At 40.7% G+C, this 22,006-nt stretch overlaps 1 protein-coding gene across 1 annotated transcript in view; it reads right to left on the reverse strand.

Annotated features, from left to right (window-relative positions):
• The window catches only part of insrb (insulin receptor b), a 98,494-nt gene that overhangs the window by 14,227 nt on the left and 62,261 nt on the right, over positions 1-22,006 (reverse strand). Inside the window, exons 3-8 of the mRNA XM_084723434.1 lie at positions 12,508-12,716; positions 12,045-12,178; positions 1,934-2,073; positions 1,555-1,699; positions 1,247-1,461; positions 296-422 (exon numbers count right to left, since the gene is read on the reverse strand). Of these exons, the coding sequence (XP_084579560.1) occupies positions 296-422; positions 1,247-1,461; positions 1,555-1,699; positions 1,934-2,073; positions 12,045-12,178; positions 12,508-12,716 (970 nt within the window). The remainder of the gene's footprint in view (positions 1-295; positions 423-1,246; positions 1,462-1,554; positions 1,700-1,933; positions 2,074-12,044; positions 12,179-12,507; positions 12,717-22,006) is intronic.

Consider the following 22,006-nt stretch of genomic DNA (forward strand, 5'->3'; position numbering starts at 1 on the left):
AGTTGTGTATAATCCGCATATGAATGTTGGGATATGTACCAATTAAAAAGCAAAGGTCCAAGAATAAGGGCTTGTGGAACCCCTGAGCAAATTTTAGTTTCAGCAGATTTAAAGCTACTGAAAAGTCCTAACACTGATGTAGGAGGGAAACCATTTAAAAAGAGGACCAAAGGCAGCAAGGCGAATAATAACAGTTGCCCACTGTGACTAACTGCTATAATTTTATTTTGTAATTAACTTTGGTATGTTTTATGTCATGGAAAAAAACATCTCATGATTTTTGTCAGATACTTACGCCTCTTTGTAGAGAACCATAAAGCCCAGCAGGTCTCTAAAGTCTAAGGGCCAGAAGGGCTCCCACTTCAACATAATCATATTTGATGTGGTCTTGATCACCGTGAATTTCAGCAGCTTGGTCTCACCTGAGGGATAAAACAGATGATGCTTAGTAGAGCATCAAAACACCACACTGAAACAAACAAACACACCATAACGGTAATAACCAAAGAAATGAGCAGCATTTCTGCACCAACGCATCTTCTCTCCATTATTCCATAAAATTATGTGTCAAACATTAAGATTAGATTAGCACATCACATAGATTAAATATGTCTTGATGAGTTATTTTGTTCCTCCTTGATCTGATTTGAGTTCTTTAATGTTGAGTGTCTGCCAATATTAAGTCCAATCTGATATTTATATTTTTCTGCGAGGAAAAATGTAGCTGCACAATGTGTTTTAAGCCCGGAGACGTGTGTGTGTTTGACAGCTGAAACTCTCTACATTAAAAATACATAGCCGCATCAAAACCTCTCTTTTCTGGTTTTCTATCAGCTTCAGGTTCTCCCTGCTGTCGATAGCTGCAGTACTGTGTATATTCCTCCTTGAGGAAAGCTCTATATACTTGCAGTATTTTATTTCATTCAATCAGGGTGCTATTTGTTTAAGCCACTCTGCAGTTCATTTACTGACAGCACTGTGCATTAGGAGTATGTTCCAGTGTTACCATACAGAACAACACGCGCCAATGCATTCACCGAATAGATAAGTGATGTGTGTACTTTCCAGCCTTGAGAGCCAAAAGAAGTGTCAAGGTAGTAAAAACAAAACAAGGTAACAACAAGGTAAGAGGAAAATCTTTTTCTGTTAGACTGTAAAAAAAAATGTTAGTACTACAAGCATCATCTAAAGCAGATTTAGAACAACCTAGAGTATTTTTACATAAATGTAAATCTGTATTCCTTACAGGAGGCTTGGTCCCCATTGGTGCGTACAGCGATGTCATTCTTTTGGTTGCGCTCCTTGGTTCCCGTTACCTCCTCCATCTTTCTGATTTCAGACATGCAGAGCTTGGAGTTGTAGTGGAAGAAAGTACGACCTCGCTGGATGGTCAGGTTGTGCTTGGACCAATCCCACAGCTCACGCAGGTTCTGGTTGTCCAACGCATAGAAGGCGTAGTTGCTAAAGGAGACGGAGGAAAGACAGAAGAAAAGAATTAAACGAGGTTGGATGCAGTGTTTAAATTTATACACCTGGCGAGGAGAGAAGACTTACTCTCCCTCAAGATGCTCCCCCCTAATGATGCGTAATTTGCGGAGGAAGGAGAGGGAGACGAGGGCGTAGGCCCTGCGAACAGTCAGGTAGCCTGTGATCTCCTCAATCTGGCCCAAACTAGCCTCCAACTCAGCTGCGATGTTATCTGCAAGAAGACAGACATTTGGTCATAAAGATAGCCTCTAAATTATGGCAGAAGACTGACATATGGTGAGACACAAACACATATTTAAATGTAAAGGTGGACAAACTGTCTCTGATAAAGAGAGAAACGGTGAGTGAGAAACCTCAGCAATGGAGGCAGAAGGAGACAAATATAGTGTGAGAAGCAGAACCTCCACAGGAGGCCCAGCAGGAGGTGAGGTGTAGTAGTACTCACTCCCTCCTCGAATCTTGATGATCATGTTGCCGTGGAGAACAGTACAGCCTCTCAAAGCCTGGGCTGAAGTTACAGAGTCAATCGTCTTATTTCCCACACACAGTTTGGGACACAGGCCAGCACATGGCGAACAGGTCAACCTACACAGAGAGAGACAAGCACACAGGTTAGGAACATCAACATCATAATGGAAGAGGTGAGGGTGTGTGTCAATGTGTCATCTATTGCAGCAATTACTGGCTGATACAGAGGGCAGAAAACCTTAGTGACGCAGATTAACACAGATAAATACAAAAACAAACAAGAACATTATCTGCATTTAATCCAAATGGGATTATTGCACTTGATACATTCCACAGTCACTCGAGGCTGCAATGTTCATAAGAGCTATCAACTGATGTCACAATCACCTTCCAGCATACCAAGTTAAGTGTCACGACGCTTGGAGACGTCACTGTAATATTGTAGAGCAATGCCTTAAGTGGAGGGAAACAACAAACTTGTTTTTGAGAGACGAGAAGAAAAAATACCGTGAATGCTTCTGTGTGCTGATATCAGAAATGGAACGACACAGGATTGAATGGTATGAGACAGGAATGCTCGGTGACATACTGGTGTGGCGTGGGTTGGGAGTGGGGATGACTTGGCATTTTCAAACAACAAGGCTGAATCTGTTCAGTGGAATTTAACTGATACACATTTCTATATTTTTATATTTCTCTCTTTTATATACAGGAAGCTATCTGGCTTCATATTTTGGTGTGTGACGTGCTCATTCTTGGTTTTATCTCTTGTTTCATTCTGTTCTAAACTTTCTATAAATAAAGAAAATTTAGTAAAAGATACGGTTCATAAAACATTTAAAGACATCACTTAAGACTTTAAGAAACTGGAAAAGACATTTTTTTTTCTTTTTTTTATGACATTTTATAGACTTTGCAGCACTAGATTACACAAATAACAAATAACTTGAAACCTATGGTCTTATTTGATAACCTCTCATAAATAAAACAATTTGTACTGAAGCAAATAAAAACACTGGAATGGAGAACAAGCTGGCATTGTTGTTGGAGAAACAAGTATTTCTATACAGCAATGTTTCCTTAATTTCTGATGACATATCGTGATCATTTTCTGATTTCGTATAGTTAATATTACATATTTCTACTCTGAATATCAACAATAGTGACTGTATGGTTTCTCAAATGAGAGACAATCAGACTCCTGCAATTCAGTGAATGAGCTGATGTATTCAGAGGTGAATTTGTATAATTCTTTCAATTAATTTGATATGTCCCATAATGAATCCATAGGCTTTTAGGAGTGGAATTAGATTAGGCAATCTCTCATCCACATCTGAGCCTCCTTCATTTTTATTAGCACTGGGGGATTGAGGAGAGAGACGTCTCATCCTTTGCTTCTATTACTTCTGTTGCACATAAAAAAGACACACGCACGAATGCACACATGGAGCGCAATCACAGACAACAAAAACAACATGACTGAAACACCAGCTGCAGTCGCCAACAGACATTCCTCTGTTTCTCTCCTTCTCTCCCTCTCAGCTCTACGAGTGGCGTCGTCCTCTCCCTGCAAACATGTGCTCGAGCACGTAATCACATACACACACGTATGCTGAGCAATGAGGCCTTGATAGTGCTGCCTTTCAGGAAATTCATTCACAAAAGGCTGGCCTTGTCTAGCGAGCAACTGGGTACACAGCACACAGAAAAAAGGGGACCCGATGCTTCATTCACAAATGAGCACTTTTTCTTTTTTTTTGGAAGCCCTCTCAAAAGAACATAATCCCTCTCTTTAATTCCACTTCCAGCCTTGACATCCCTAACCACAAAGTCCTGCCTTAGACATAAACTAAAATTCAGTTTTTGGTTTTTTTTTTTTGGTTGTTCTGCTACCTAAAAGTATTGGTCCTAATATAGACACCTTATTAGAGTTAAAAGTGGGGGTGCAAGATTAGTGGTTGGCATGCAAAAACACACAATAACAATTTGAAGTAACTAAAACTCCCTGCAAGAAATATGACATAACAATTTCTTATGTGTCTGGAAAAACACATACGTCTAGAAACACAGGATAAAATGTCATCTTGTCAATTCTGTATAAATATAATCCACAGACATAAACGGTTTCATTTTGGATTTTGTCACCTCAACTTGTTACTACCTATTTCAGTGGGAGGATATAGTGGAAATGAAAGGCAAACCTTTTTAAAAATTATGCTTTCACATTAAAATAGGTGCTCTTTCATGGACCAGATACACAGCAAATTAAACAGAGACTCATAATGCTCTAAACTGACCATTTATCGTGTGTGTGATGGTATTTCAGGAGGTTTTTTTTTTTTTGACCACAATCAAAGTAACTCCCCAGTTTGCTGATTCCTGTTTGGTGCTGATCCAAACTAGCTCAGATGTTAGCAAAGTTATATGATCAAAAAACAGGGACACAAACCCATACTTTTGTTCCCTCAAGTCTTATAGTGGGGGTGCAGCTGCTCCACTTGCACCACTGCTCAGGCGCCTCTGGCTCTTAACACCACTGATTGATATCTCGGGGTGGCTGTGCCATGAGAAGTTGGGACAAAAATGTTGTTTTCTTAAAAAATACATGCACAAATCATAGGAGGGCACTGGATAACACTGGGTCACTAGAATGGATTCTGAAGCGGTCCAATCAGGGTTTCAAAACTCAAAGCAGAGGAGACAATGACATCAAACAGCAGCCTTAACAGGCACCTTTTTAAAGCAGCCCCTGTGCCTGGGGAACAGCTAACAAAGGATGCTGTTGTTCGCTGCAGGGACCATGCAAGCTCCGCATGAACTGCCATTTGTAAGCTCACCCTGATTTAATTCTATGTTTATGCAACTCTTATTATAATCCCCCTCTCCAGGAAGCACACACACAGTCTTAACATCGTGCCCCTTCTTTTCCCCCAAGCAGCCAGGCCGTGCTTCAGACGCCATTCACCATAGTGACATGAAACACTGAGTCCCAGGGGTGCTGTTTTGGTCCTTGTCTGGCTTTTCCTACCCACCCTGAGAGAGCCAAATGACCCATTACACACCTGGCTTCTCCTAGTTTCCATCTTATCAAGCTCTTAATAATTTACATCAATCAAAGGCCAAATCATTGTTTCCCCTCTATGACTTCTGAGTGAGTGGAAACACACTGTAATGATCTCTGCAAAACAACAGTGAGAAGAAAAACTCAGGGATATTTTGTGTGTCTCCCACATGGAAAATCGTATATTCAGCTCCTCAAAAGTAATGCTCTAGTTGCAGTGTAGAAAGGGAGAATGTTTTGGGCCGTTGTACTGAAAAACACAGACACACAGGCAGACAGGCTGGGTCCAACGGCAGCTCTTAAAGGGACAGTGTTTATCTGTCCGGCTGAACTCTGTGACTCGGGCTCCAGGGTCTGCTAGAACCATCTAGAACAGAGGCCGCAGCTGACGCTTGGGTTTGGTTTTGGGCCCAGCCAGGCTTGGCGGAACCAAACCAAGTGCACTCACTCACACCAACCAACACATACACACACACACACACAACACTCACATACTGCTGTACTACTGTGTTGTTACAGTGTCCAGGAAAGATGAGCAAACTCTTTTCTGTGGATGTTCGTGATGGCCAAATGTCAGTGAGGACAACTACCTGTCTGCAGAGACTTAAGAAGAGGAAATATATGCAAATGAAGGATAACGTGTACGTGCTTAAAGTTTATTTAAAAATATGTGATCATGAAACATCTGCAACTGTTAACCTGACCACTACTATGTTGGATGAGACAGTTTTGATCTTATTGTGACACGTAGCTCCTTAAATTATTTTGTCATTGCTGCGTGCACACCACTAACTTTACATACTAAATAGACTGACATTACAGATACTCCACTTTGCATACAAGAGAAGAACGCCCAAAGTACAGCTGCACAATTATTTGATTATTTATCTTGATCATGATTTTGTTATCCTCAATGAACATGAGCGACTGCAATACTGATGTTTAAAATCTGTGCTCCGCTCAGAGAAAACTCTGCTGTATATTCAGTCAGGTTCTTCTGCAACCCAGCAGCAGCAACCTGTGCAAAAGTTGAAGAGTAGACAGAGGACAAATGGACAAAATGAAAATCACATGAGCAGAGGGTGACAAGGCAGCCCCATGAAATGGATCATAAGCCGTTGTTTTGTGATGTTTCAGATTTAGGGAAAGTGATGTGAAGGAAAAACAAATCATATGTAGAGCGGCAGCTAGCTGTCATTTCATTATCATGAATGACAAAGACAGGCAGTAACGGCACATTTAAGAAGCTGAAACCAGCAAATGTCTGACATTTTTCTTTGAAAAATCATTGAAAAGATTACTTGATTATCAATATAATTGGCAGTGACTTTTCACTGGATCAACTACGTTGATCAGAAACGTTGTTACTGTAATCATGGGACTTATGTCTGCACCACAAAGCAACACAACTTGTTCACCCACCTAAAAAAACACCACAAACCACAGCATGATGAATGCATGAAGAATGTGGTCAACTCAGACATCAATCCATCCAACAGTCATATCAACATTCAAGTGAATGCAGTGCTGTATTGATTAATTATGGGCTGAAAGGTTTTGGTACAATTTTATTTATATTTACATTGCTTCTGGAAAATGCTCTGTAAAAAAGGACCAGTCTTAATTTAATGGACAGACTTGTACATTTGTAAGAATGTATCACAACACAGAAGTGAAAGCAGCGCTCTGTCTATGTAAGTGTTCAATCCCTAAAATCAATTAATCATTGTGATAAATAATTGTGATTTCAATATTGATCAAAATAATCAGGACAATAATTTTGAACATAATGCTGAGCCCAAAAGGAGGTATGATTTTACTAACCAAAACTTTATTGGTGTCACAGAAAAACCATGATGCAAGCATTTGTGGTTCCATTCCTCCGACTCTGGAACATCCCTATTCCTTGTCAATCCTCATTGGCTGGTGTGTGTGTGTGTGTGTGTGTGTGTGTGTGTGTCTGTGTCTGTACGCATATGTACAATGTGTGTCGTCTGACTGTCTGGGCGTATGTGTGTGTGCGTGTCTGTCTGGGTGTAGCTTCTGCCAGGCTAAGCCACTGTGATGACGCTTGTTCACGCTAGAACCAAACCATAGCAGCAAAACAGACACACAGAGGCCCTGATGTTGCAACAGAATCCCATCGAAAAAAGAAAAGTCTTGTTTATCACATAATGTGTGCACACATACATCTATACGCAAGCACACACAAACACACACACACACACACACAAAAGATGCCATTCTGCCTTATGCCTCAGGGTGTATGACTGAGACTTAAAGCAATGTTCTTTTCTGTCTAAGCACCTGATAATCCCTGCAGGCTGGCAGCATGCAAGGGAAAGTCAATCTCTCTCTTACACACACACACATTTGGAGAAAGTCATGTTGGGTTGAGATGTCCTTACCATTTCCACTGGGTGTGCTACAGCTCTGTGCACGTGAGTGTGTGTGTTATTTACCAAATAAACATATCTATATATACACACATACACCTCTCTCTATCTGGACACAGTGGACATTTCCCCCCAGCCTGCACCTGGAAAAAGTAACCCAACTTTACTGGGAACAAGCTAATGTAGTCACAAACACGTTCTGCACACACAAGCACTCAAACGCCCGTACACACACGCACATACACATATATACACACAAAGACACACACGTACGCAGGTATACCAGAAACACACAAACACCATCAATCATCCAGCCACCTGTGGCTTCAAGTGATGCAGACATCTCCAGCACACAACTTGCTCTTATTAGAACAAACTCAGAGAAACACACCTCTCTGTGCTGCATTTTCACTCACTGTCTGTCTTTCTTCTCTACGCTCCACTAATGTCTTTATCTGTCTCTACATCAACAAAAAGTGGTCTCAGTAAAGACTCAGTAAAGACTACAAGGGGGTTACATCTGCGTATACATTCTTTTCAGTAAAAAGCTTATATTTAGAATATAACATTGATTCTGTGGCTTTGTTTCCTGTTGCTGTGCAAGATCTTTTGGCCTATTTCTGGATAACAATGGTCGGCGAGTCGTAGGGACAAATTTGAGTGTGACATCATGAAGGGTAAGTTTACAAGGAGCTGGACAGGCTGGACAGGCTCCATTCACTGGGCAGTACGCATCCAACTTCTGAATGTTTCTGATTAGTTCTATTGTTTGAATTTGCATTGCCTCTCGTCTGAAAATGAAATCAATGTGCAGTGCTCTACAGAACCTGAGCTTGCCATGCCTGCAATCTGCTGTCCACATTAAATGGACGGCCATGTCGTCAGACAAGAACGGACACTTTCAGTGCAGGATATTCAACCACATTTTCCGCGTGAAATCAGACAAGGGCTCTAGCGTCATAGCACACAGCGAAGCTTGTTTGTTTGTTTAAAATCCTGGATGTGTACATCTGCAGTCAAGTTAATGTAATTGCAATCATACACATAAAACAAAGTTGTGAGGTTCACACTTGTTTAAATTTATGTTTTTACGGATTTCATATTCAGAAAAATTCATATTTTCCCCAGTTATTGTTAAAAAACAAGCCAACAGAACTTGCTCACTAGTGTTAGCTAATGTGTTTAGGGAATTATTCTGCCTCCACATTAGCTCTGCACCAGGTACAACAATTTTCAGCACCGATACCTGGACGAATACCTTGACTTCTATGAATGAGGATCATTGTCTATTTTGTTTAACCAAGACGTCTTTTGAACAGCTTCCATAAGTGCCTCTACAAACATGTTTAGTTACACAACTAATCACTAGCATTTTTACATCTTGATATAAGCATACTCTGTGTTAAAAGGATCACTGATGATGATTAACTCCTTGCTTATTGAAATGTAGTATCAAATGACGAGGCGTTTTTCTCTACTCCAATACCTAGCCCTAAGCTCCACCCACAAAAAAATGTTGTAATGTTTACGAACAGAAAGGCAGTCTATAGTGCTACAACAGAGGGCCTATATATGTTCAAAGCATTCTTCATGCAGCTATAAATATCCCAATATCAGTGTGCTTGTCACGCTATGTGGGTTTTAAGAGATCAACTAAATCCTCACTATCAAATCAACAATTCTTATTGCTAATTTGCTATTATTTCACATGAAATAATCTTATATGAACCACTCAACCAGACTAAGTAAACAGGTCTCAGACAGACTGTAAACTCAAGCCTACTGAATAATCCTTTCAATAGGAAAATAATTGGCTATAAAGGGTGCATAAAGACTCAAAACACATTATTTCACTCCAGTGCACCTTTGTAAGCTGTTTCCAAAATAATCAACACTTTAGCATTATTAAAAGTGTTGCTCCGTGCTGATAACAAGTGATTTTTGTATTCAACACCAAATCCATCTCAAGTAAATGAAGTTTATGCACTAACTCTGCATATGAAAATGCTCAAACTGCTGTGTGGACAATTATTTGTTCTTTTATGTCAGTTTGGTGAGGCTTTGACTTGATGCAGCTGTGTAATCACTGAGAACAGAATGTGATGGAGGCTGTGAAAACACCAGGGACTCATTTACGGCAAATGAGATTAGAGCACTTATTTGCATATGAAATTATGTAGCCTCATGCCTATATGGCAACTTTGTATTTAGTGCCACTGGGTAACTTATCATACCAATATTAAGGGACACAGTTATCGACTTTTGTTTATTCATATGGTATGCTGCTTATTTGGTGATTCGTGCAGCTGAAGTTTAAACTGAAATGAGAATACTACTGGGATTTTCACAATATGAGAGTAGAGAAAAAATATACACAGTATACCTATTCCTTAACAGACTATTTAGCTCACTGATGCTTTCATCTTTGTATGTTCCAAGTTTTGCATATTTACATATTTACTTCTCTGAATACTTGATAGTAGAGATTAACAGAAAATATAGGCAACCTTGTATTTAATTATATAAATGTGGCCTTAGTAAAACATCCAAAATAATGCATGCTCCTTACAGTGTAACACTGTCTGGGAATAATCATATTTACTGCTTGCAATCTCATTCTTCAGTTAATCATAAACTTATATACAGTTGAGGACAAAATTATTAGCCCTCCTATGAAATTTAAAGGTTTTTTTTTGCTTTTTTAACAGAGCAAGGAATTTTCAACGTAGCATTTCTAAACACGCTAGTTTTCTTTAGAAAGCATAAATTATTTCTACTGGCACACAATAACTGAATTATTTCAGAAAAAAAAATGCCAGGGTCAATATTATTAGCGCCCTTAAGAACTGACCTTTTTATTGAGCCATAGCACAAAGCACTGTTGTACAATCATGTGCTTTAACTTTGTAAAGCTCAAAGCTTGTAAAATCAAGTTAAAACTGAGAGTTATCTTCCGATTTACACACAGTATAAAAACGTCAGCAGGGTTTGAGCTGTCACTTGAGAAAGCATCATGCCAGAAACAAAAGAAATCAGTTTAGACTTGAGAAAAATAATTGTCGATGCTCACAAAGCAGGAGAAGGATAAACAAAGTTATCACAGCGTTTCCAAGTGTCAAGAACTGGAGTGAGAAGAATCATCAAGAAATTCAAAGAGAGCCACATGGTACAGAACAAGCCTGGCAGAGGTAGGAAGAGAAAGATTTCAAAGACTCTGGAAAGAAAACTAGTGAGAGATGTGTCTAAAGACCCCAGAACAACTGCCAAGACATGAGTGAATGATTTAGCCAAGTTGGGAATTGTAGTCTCAAAGAAGACGATCACTAGAGACCTGCACAGGAGTGGACTGTGAGGTTGAAGACCAAGAAAAACTCCACTTCTGCAGAAGAGACACCTTCAAGCCAGACTGATGTATGCTAAGGACAACCTGGAGGAAGATTATGTATACTGGAAGTGTGTCCTTTGGTCAGATGAGACAAAACTACAGCTCTATGGCCACAGAGACGTTACTTCTGTTTGGAGAAAGAAGGGAGAGGCGTATAACCCAAAGAACACTGTCCCCACAGTGAAACACAGTGGTGGGAGTATTATGCTGTGGGGATGCTTCAGTGTGTCTGGACCTGGGAATCTGGTCAAAGTGGAAGGATCATGAAGAAAGAAGGATATGTGAAGATTATGAAAGAAAACCTCAAGCAGTCAGCAGAAAAAATGGGTCTGGGTCATCACTTTGTCCTCCAACACGACAACGGCCCAAAACATACGTCGCTCCTGGTGAAGAACTACCTCCAGAAGACCAAAGTGAGCGTTACTGACTGTCCTGCACAAAGCCCTGACTTGAATCCCATTGAAAATCTGTGGGGTGAACTGAAGGCTAAGGTCCATGCCAGAAGACCATCAAATCTGGAGGAGGTTGAGAGATTCAACAAAGAAGAATGGGCTGGGATTCCTCAGGAGACGTGTCTGAGACTTGTTGAAAACTAAAACAAGCAACTGCAGGCTGTTATCCAGCAAAAAGGATACACACTGACTATTAGCATCAGGGGGACTAATAATTTAGACCCTGGTAGTTTTTGTTTTTTGTGAAATAATTTTGTTTCTGTGTGTAAAGTAAAACAATGTAAGCATCCAAAATAAAACTAGGATGTTTGGAAAACCTGTGTTAAAAATTCCTTGCTCTGTTTAACAGCACTTGGGAAATACTTTAAAAGAAATCAAATTTCATAGGGGGGCAAATAGTTTCATCCTGATCTGTACAGCCAAATAGCCCTGCTTTCGTTAAGAGAGGCAGGTGAAGTTTTTCCTTTTTCTCTGCTCCTAAAACGTCTCTACATTGTTTGTCCTCAGCTGCTTCTACACAGAGAGGACACTTTCCGCAGTGGAAAAAAAATGACTTCTACTCCTTTGTTTTATAAACTTTCAAACATCATCATCACTTGTGTGCAAATGTTATTGAGTGTGTTGAGTGACCACAATCCACTTGTTCTAATGCGGTCACAGGGTGACGTATTGTTGTGGGTGACAGTCACATCTGCAGTCATGTAAAGATGGCCACCATCAATAACACGGCAGTGTTTGTGGTGGTTTTAAAGTGTGTGTGTGTGTGTGTGTGTATGTGTGTGTATCAGACATACGTAGTGGAGTTGATAGTGGTGTATCCAGAAGGACACTCAGGAATACAGGCCCCGTTGTGGATGACGTATTCGTAGCAGCCTGACTCCCGGTCCTGGTTCAACTTCTTGGTCTGCCTACACTGGTTGTGGAGCTCCTGGATTTAAAAACAAAGAAAACACATATAAAACACACATTTACACCTCTGTATGCGTGTACTGTGTATACATTAAAGGAGAAATCTGCAATATATTTACTGCAATAAAACATTAAAATCACATAAAATTACATTAAAAACTTAAGGAAACATGTTAAGTTGAAAGACTTGCTACAGCCAGCCATGTGCCGATTTGAAATTTCCATTCTGAGTCAGAATGACTGTTTCTATTTGCCTGCTGCATGTTAATCAGAGTTCAAATTTATGCTGAATGCGTTTAATGCAAGCTACTATATGAGTTAACCGTAAGAATTCCAGTTGTTACCAACCTGGCAGAAGGAGAAGCTCACACAGCGCCAGCCCCTAAAGATGTAGTATCCAGGCGGACACTTCTCCACACAAGTACTCCCATGCTGGAGGTTCCTGCAGGCCACACAGCTACTTGCATTACCTGGCTCAGAACAGCCACCCAGGCACTGGTCATGGCAGCACTGGCCCTGGAGGCTGCACGCACTATGCTTACAGTTGTCCAAGCACACTGAGAAGAGGCAGAAGGAGAGAAGAGAAGGGAAAGAGGTGATTAATATCAGGTTTGAAACACATGGATCACAGTGCCCTGTTTTATTTTGGCCCCCACTAGTATCACCATTAAGACTCTTTATAACCACTCCTGGTTTAGATGGCATTTAGAGGCGAGTGGGAGAGCAGTGGGCCTTATCCAAAGTTCACAAAAACACACAAATACCCTGCACAAGCAAAGTAAAACAAAAATACCAAATATAAATGACACAGGGCTGCATGTAGGGAGGGATGTTTCTCTCCCCGTCTATCTTTCAACGGCTCACAAAGCATTAAAATAAGAAGGGGCAGAGAGAGCAAAAACCCTGTGGTCAAAATGGCCACCAAGTGGTTGTTTGTTCTGATGTGAGTGCAGCGAAGGAACCACATACATGTTTGGTGTGTAAGTACACACACATGACCATGGCTGCATGAACTATAAACAGGTGTTCTCAGCGAGGCCGCGTGGTTCCTTGTTGCCATTTTAATGTGTGGTTGTGTGGTTGCTCAAAATATAAATCGGCACAAAGTACTGTCATCAGAAGGAATACAAACCTGCTTGAAATTAAACTTTTGACCCTCATTAAAATATCAAACACATGTCAAAAATAACAAAGAAAACACAGAAACATCAGTGATTTCCTTACTGGGTGAAGGATTGCTGACAGGGGTTAGGTACCAAAGCTTGGGGCTAATATGACACTGGTCTCCTTGGGATAGGAAATATGATTTTTTTTGCAAAATAACTGCTTAAGTTTGAAGCTGGAGTTTGGATTATGCCCAGAATTCCAACTCAAAATGTATTTTACTGTTATCCAAGTGTAAGAGTTCTGATATATTTAAGTAAACTGTAACTTTAAACTGTTGTTAAACTGTTTAAAATTAATATATTGTTCAATTTCAAGTTCAAATTTTCCTTAGCAATGAAAAAAGCCCTTCTTTAATGTCATTTTTTGCTTATTTTTCAACAAGCATTGGTTCAGGTGCCCCTACTGTTTTATAAGAATTGTTTTAGCCTCAATGTCTGAAAGACCCACACAAAATCTAAACCTATTACTGACGTCAAATTTAATTCCTTCCAAAGATCCCAATAGATTGCCCACATTAAAGGCACTTGTCCGAGCCCCCCGTAGATTAAGAAAACACAACAATATCTAGCCAAACATACTGGTAAGGCAATGTTGTATCAACATGCTGAACACGGGCTACAATTGCATGACCTGCCCTCTGCTTTCTGTGGTCAGGTTTTACTAAAAGGCTGCTGCTGACCAGGGAGCTTGGCTGTACACCTCAATTTAATTTGCTCTAAAGCACACAATTACACAAATGCTAATTAGCATTCGAGAACACAATCAGACAGGCTTAAGCTGTAATTTACATGCAAACATGCAATCGGACAACCACTGATTGCCCACCTAGTATCCATGATGGAGTGAGACGGTGTCCACAATTTACTCCCAATGGCCAACAGGAACGGTGTGCAGCGCCATGGAAACAACCTCAATTGCTAATAGGCTGAACATTATATGTCAATGGCTCATGTCAGGTTTCATTTGACCTATTAGGGAACAGCATTTGGTGAAAGAGCCCGAGTGTCAGTTGTGATTGGATTAGCAGTCAGGTTTGACCTGTGCCCCGTAATGATCTAATAACCAACTGTTATTGCCTTGTCTGAGGGCCAGTAGACTCATTAGATCTCACCTTATACCAGGCACTGACCTTTTCACCAACTGCACTGGCTGACTGGGTGCAAACAGGACAGGAAATCAAAATAAGACATGGATTGGTAAGAGTTCACTGAGGCTCTAAGGCTCTAAAAACAATCAGTAGCTGCATTTAGTTAGACCCTAATATTCCATAAATGATCAGGATAATAGCTCAATCAGAAGAAAAGTGTCTCATGTAAACACCTCAATCAGAAGAAACTGGCCTGACACCGGATAGATCAGAAGGAATTTTCAATTGGATTGAGAGGGGTGGTGTACACCAATGACAATCTTTTCAAAAGGAAAATAATAACCATGTAAACACTTAACACGATCGTTTCTCTCTGGCTGCAATAAATAAATTCTTTCAGCACTTGTCTGCACCACATGGGGGTAGATGGTGTGTCACAAACAAGTTTCTAGGATTGACACGGCAGTAGCAAAACAGAACTGATCAATAGCAAAGACAATTTTTCTGTTAGAAACATTACAAGATTTTAACCCTAGTATTGCTCCAAAGATACAATGTGGTTCCATCTTGGAAATTACAGGTGAACACACCACTTCTCCTTCTTTGTTTACTAGCAGTTGGTAAACCAGAACAACTTCCTTTTCTTCTGTAATAATTTAAGCAGATTCACAGCCTCATAGCTGGTGGAACCAGTTTGCGCATGTATACTCACGGTTAATCAGATTACTTTTATCAAATTAGTCACGTGGATAAGAGACACTTACGTTTTATGGTATCATAACATGTTCAGGACTGTTCAATTACCACTTTGGACTATTTCATTTTTTAAATATACTCTTGTTGCTTACTCACACTTGAAGAAGAAGGGAGGCAAGCTATGCTGCAGACAATATTATAGATGTATGGCTATTTGGGACATTTTTACTTCATTGCACTATAAGATCTTCAAGACTGTTAGATTCCACATATAATATACAGAAAATAATCATTTCTTTTAGATTTATAAGCCACTTGTACCTGTACGTTTCCTGTGCTGCTTCTTGATTTTGAATTACGTGCAGCAGCTGTCAGTGAACACATTAAAAACACCAAAAACATTCAGTGTTTCAAACTTCTAATCCTTCCATTTACTTTGGAATCCACTGGAGAAAACAGCAAAATATCTAGGCCATAACTGACCTCCGACTAGGTTTCCTGTCCATGACCCTGTGTGTTAATCACCGTCTCTCACCATGTTTCTCACTATACTGTCAGCTTTGATATCATGTGCTAACTGAACCAGAGAGCATTGGGGCAAGAAGCAGATCTAGGTCAAATAACAAGTTAAAAACATTTAACAAGATTATTTGACCCTGCTTTGGGTCTCTAATAGGTTTAAGTACAACATCAAGGAAAGAAAGATTCTGCATTTTGATGCAGTGTTTTGATAATCCTTACTATAGACACAAAGCTAAAAATCACAACAATGCACCCCTGTCATCATTCCCCAGCAGCTACAAAACTGAAAGAAGGAATGTTTAAGGTAGACTGTTAGCTTAAAAGTGCAATGGGGGCACAGTATGCCAGCCTTTGTGGGATGCCACCTCTGTGAGGACATCACATGAGTTCTCACTGCCAAGGATACAGCTAGGACCCCCCTCCCCTGCACAGGAGGACTGCCCATTGTGCTGCCTGAGTAAAAGAAGAGAGGACAGACGGGGTTTCGGTGGGGGGAGAGGAGGGGTGGGATAATAAGGTTAAAGAAAAGAACAATGATGAAAGGGACAGGGGGTCAAAACCACGGAGAGAGGAGCATAAGTAATCTAGAAAAAAAACAGAATCTCCGACCTTCTGAGGCGGTTCATGCAGGGGTCGCTCCATTACATTTTCTTTACTATGAGAGCCAGTAAACCCACCGCTGCACACACTCGTCTCTGACCCAGAGAGAAAAATGCATAGCTCTTCTTCTCCAGCCCTCCCCCCCTCGCTCGTCTGTCTGCTGTGTGTGTACATGCTGTGACCACGGCTTCGCATAGCACAGCGAGGGAGGGCTGAGACGGCTCACAGATTCCAGCTCCAGCAGAGGATCCATGCCGGAGTGCTGCTCCAGCCCCAGATCCACCCTCAGCTTCAGCCAATGTGTTTGCTGACTGGGGGAGGCAGCCATTCAATGGCCTCTTCCATGTCGGGGAGGAGAGACGCCCAGGGTTAACCCTGGCCTTGCTGGGGCAGACAGGGGGCAGACGCAGCCAAGTAGCCGGCGTGCCAGGGAAGACGAATCTACTGCTGCTGTTTTGGGTGAATTAGGACGAGCTTACGACTGGAGCAGGATCAAAACAGAGATAGCTGGAGCTTGTAGATCAGCTTCAGAAACGTACTATAAACCAATGCGCTATTTATTTTGTCTCTTGGTTATTTTCTTTATTGATCTGAGGTATATTTACCCTTTTCTTCTCCTTTTTCTCTCTCATCCCAACACATCAGTCTCAGCAGTGGCAACTCCGCTGCTGCTGCAGCAGCATTATTCCCCATTCTGCTCACGCTAGTGCTGGGCTACACAAGCTAGCTGCGATGCCAAACATGCTCCAGTCAGCTCACTCATTCATTCATCCCCTCCTCCTCCTCCTACTCCACTGTCCTCTCCTCTATCCCTCCTATCTGCCACAGCCTCACCCTGCCCTGCACCACTATCTATCTCTCTATCTGCCTGCCTGCCTTTCTAGGCCACTCGGCCCCTCCCACTTTCATTCATACAACGCCTTGTTTTGTTTTCATGCTGCCTGCCTGGGTGGATGGATGGATGGATGAATGGGGGGATGGAGGGATGCAGGCATGGATGGAGGGATGATTTTACTCATGCTTCAACAACAAGAGGAGGAGGAGGAGGAGCAGGCAGCAGCATCCTGGAGAGCTTATCTCTCATTAAGCTGAACACACACACGTAAAAACCTCACTGTGTCATTCAGTAATTTGCTTGGTGCTTCCCTACGCACACATGCAAACACACACATAGTTCCAGTAAGGGCTTTAAATGCAAAGCCTGATCAAAGGTGTGTTGTGTTTACCTTTCATTGGCCATGGCAGTAAAGAGCCCTGGCTGCTCAGTCCCCAGGGAAGGAACATGGGACAAGCCGGGCAGCCAATAGCGTGCAGCCACACACGGCAACACTTCCTGCTCTTAACACATAAAACCTCCCCTTTAATTGGCAGTGTTGTCTACAGGCGAAGTGCTGGGAACAATAACAAACACGTTTTTACCCCAGAGCCATTTACTCAGGAGAACACATGCATGCACACACTCCTCTTACCCTCTTACACACACACACGCAGACACACACATACACACACAGCTGCTGGATTCATGTTTACTATATTTGGCCACGGTGGGAGTCCTAAGCTTCAAAAGCTTTGCTATAAATGCTTCGAGTGATCTGATGTAAGACATTCGCCCTGAGAGAGTAAAGGAGAGAGACGAGAGGGGGAGGGGAAAGAGTGTAAACAAAAACACTGTGATTGCTGGGAGGGAGAGGGTGATACTGTCATCATGAGCGTCAATATACATGCATGCAAGCGTACACACACATAGCGAAATACACACACTCAACTAAGGCAAAGGTCTGTTTGTGTTCGCTGACAGAGAGGGAGAAGGATGAGGTGGGGGTGGGGGTGAGTAATTGCAGTGAAACAGAGTGAGGTAAAAGGTGATGGAGGGGAGGAAAAGAGTGATGGTAAAATACGGCTGTGAAGATACATTTTCCACTTCAAAATTGCACAATTTTTGACACATGTACGCTAAGATTCTATTTTAACCCAGCAATTAGTCCTCACAGGAGGTTAAATTATATGTTAGATTAAACTTACATTCTATTGTTATCTACCTGTATTCAAGGTATCTGTATTTAATTTATGTACAGAGTGAAGTTGCCTCTTCCCATTGGTACAAACAAAACCAGTTCCACACCTTGTCTAGTGGCCACAGTCAGAACTGCAGGTAGGAAAAAAATTGAATTTCAAAGACTTTTTTCACTGCATTCTAGTGACTTTCGAAGAATGAAAATAATAAGTATAATGCAGCTGCATTTTTATGCTCAATACTTTAAATTTTAGCTTCAATTCTGAGGAAAGAATACAGATTTGCCCCTCTGGCCTGAACTGAAAATCGGGACAAATATGTGAGAATTGTGATCCTGGGAGGGCAATGAAAAATGTGAGCCTCCAAGGAAATTCAGGATGTTTGGCAAATATGCAGTGGTGCCTTGATCTGAAACTGCAAAACACCAGTAGCTATAAGGAGGTGTTTCCATCAAGAGGCAAATAAAATTAGAGAATGCAATTTTTGAAGAAACTACAGTGGGATTACTGGCAGATGAAATGCAGAGCTGCATTGCTGGATGGACAGACGGCAGATAAAAACAGCGTTGCTTCAAAAGCTGGAAGCTGGACTGGTTTTCTTCATGCAGGCTATAAGTTGGTATGAAGGAGCAGCTGAGGAAGTATGAAGAACTGGAATAATAAGAAAGTGATAAAATAAATATCATGAAATTCGGTGTATTAATAATCGGTAAAATTAATAGTAAGTGGTGAGATGAGTCCTTTTTATCATGCCACAGCAAAAATGATTAGCCTCAGTGGCAAATCTGTAAAGCCTCTATAGTTTTATCATTTCATCTCCTGCTACTTGACATAAATATTTGATAGCATACCTTTTACTTTTTTTAATGGATATGAACATTTTTGTCAGTATAATGTGGTGCGAACTGGCAGCAGTTGAAGAGAACGACTATGAATTTGAGTTATTACACCACATTTTTACCACAGTAGAAATGACAGTAATTCTTTACAGATTTCATATGGACTTCTGAATATCTGCACTTTCCCAACCTGTATTAAAAGGATGAAGAGAGAATTAAACAGTCGTACCTTTTCTTTCCCTCTGCAACAGCCACTCCCTCTCAGGGTTATTGACACACAGATAAAGAGCCGCCATTATGTAAGCAACTTACCAAACACAGGAACCTGAGAGTGCCTATAGGTTTACTCATGCGTGCATGCAAATATCAAGATATTTAACTACGGTTACAAAGCTGCGTGGAGAAAAGGGGGGAGCTGATCTGATGAGAAAGAGAAGCTGACATTCAAACATCTTAAAGACAAAAGATTCTAGATATCACCTTTAATCCAAACACAACGGACATGTGAGCTCTGCAGGCATGTGCAGTAACTCTTGTTTACAATATGTGTAAGAATGTGCATTCGGATGTGTACGTCAAACATGACATCAGCTTTTAGATGATTATCTGATTTCTTCTGCTGATATCGACCTAACATATCCAGAGCATCCTGACTGCAGCTAAAAAGTTCATCTTGTGCTTCTCTAAAAGGTTTCCTGGTAACCGGATTGTGCCGTCCATGTGATGAAAGAAAGAAAGGTTCTTGAGAACTGCTGCCAATCAGTGTTTCCTTGGAAGAGTCTGTGTATCACCACTAATAAATGAAGTAAATACAGAGATAACAGTGGGGAATAACAGTACCACCACATCTCCTCCCATTCTATCAGCTCTATTTATATAATCCTGCAGAGCTGTCACCAAGACAATGACGACCATGACACTCTGTGGTGTCTCTTTACAGAGTGTGTGTGAGTCACACACTGAAGCCTGAATCCCAAATGGTAAATGTTTGGACAAGACATTTATGCATGTCCACAAGGTCTTATGCAGGCAGGCTTTGTGGAGGGAGGGACTCATCTCAACACACTCATCACTCAGTAATGAGATTGGGTGGTTTACCATGCTGAGATGTTTACTGCTCTGTTTCATGTCACTGGGTCACGATGGCTTTATCGATCGCATTGTATATTGCAGGTAGTAACACACCAACACATGCACACGACCGTCGATGTCAAACACTTGTTTCTGCAGAGTTCGGTTCAGGATGGATGTAATTAAAGCAGCAATTTCACAACTATTAAGCACAAATCCCTCTATTAAAGTTAAGTCCAGGGAGGGAAAAGGCAGAGCACCCTGACAACAGATCTTCCAGTGTTTCAAAGTATTGTTGTTTGTGTCCTATTGGCTAAATGACCCAGACTAAATTGGGTTACTGATGGTTGGAATTGGCTGAAAGAGAGCAGAGCTTGTCTCTCTCACACACACAAACGCACACAGTTAATGCAGCGGCCTCTATGTATTGTTGCTCCTTGTTAGTGTTACATTACCTTTAGTTCACGCCAAGCTAAGCCAACCTCATTCACACTCAACAACTGACTCTTAATAAGAGAATTCGCTTTTTTCTTTTTTTTTTATTAAAAATGACTCAAAATTATAAGCTTTATTTTATGTTTCTGCATTTTCATGTCGCTCGCTTTATGTTTGCTCTTTGATCATATGTTTGCTTGTGGATTATATTTTATGTTTTTGTATTGGCTCATGTATCAGCTAATGCTTATTGACATCAAATTCCTTCTGTAAGTCTCAACGTTTTTTTTTTATCTCAACCACACAACTTGCTTCTTGACAATTTTGCTTTTATGTCTGCTGCTGTTTTTTGTACAAATAAATAAATACATAAAAAAGATTAATCAACTAATCATTGCATGTCTAGTGGACCTTAACATGTCTTGTTGTTCACTTTCGTAAACAGTAGCATTCTGTCATCTCATCATATTAAAGAAATGAGGTCTGCTCATGTTAGTAACGGGGCTCTGAAATATACATGATCTAAAATGAAATCATCTTCTACATTGCTGCCAACAGTCATTAAAATGACAAGACTTCATCACTTTGTCACGCTACATTTAAAAATAGACTAATATCATAACAAGTTGACAGTCCTCCATGAGTACCTGAATGGTTTATAGGAGCAAAACTGTTAATAAACCTGCAGTGAGAGTCTTAGTCTGTCCACAGTTGAATAAACACACATGCTTTGTATCACCAGTGTTTTTCTTCACATTATGGAGTCACACAGATTGTCATCTAACAGCTTCTAACTGTACTCACGTTCTACTACAGTTTCTGCAGGGTTCAACAAGTTAAATTTAAAACCTTTAAGACCTTTATAAATATGATTAATTTATGTTTACCTATTTCAAGTCCATACAGATGAAGGAAGTTGTTTCATATGACCGATGATTAGCTAATGTGTGTTAAGTCCAAAGCAAATTGGGTTGTGATGTGCACTGTACTTTGGTGACGTAAATGCAGAATAAATATTGGGAGATGGCAGGTCTTTGCTGGTGGCTTTTTGCAGCAGGTTTATGTTTGTCTGAGGTCCCATATTTCTAAATCGAACAATATTCAACAGGTCTCAACAAAGCACTAAATGCACTGTTCTTGCTGAACTTGCACTTACACATGCTAGATGAAAGCAATGCCAACAAAACATTTTTATTTATTAGTTTTAAAGATTTTTTTTAGAGGTTTTTTTTTTGATAAGGGGACGTCACATTAGCCCACACATCTCGTCAGGGAACAGTAGCTGGGTGTGATCTGATAAATATCTGACAGGGATACACAGTTGCATTAGTGTTGATTGTTTCCATGGTTTTGTTTTGCAGTTGTTACAGTGTGATCAGGACAAGTTTTTCACCAAAACACATTTAAAAGAGAGAAC

This window comes from Lutjanus erythropterus, chromosome 7, assembly GCF_056507025.1.
Source record: "Lutjanus erythropterus isolate fLutEry1 chromosome 7, fLutEry1.hap2, whole genome shotgun sequence".
NCBI classification, from domain to species: Eukaryota; Metazoa; Chordata; class Actinopteri; order Lutjaniformes; family Lutjanidae; genus Lutjanus; species Lutjanus erythropterus.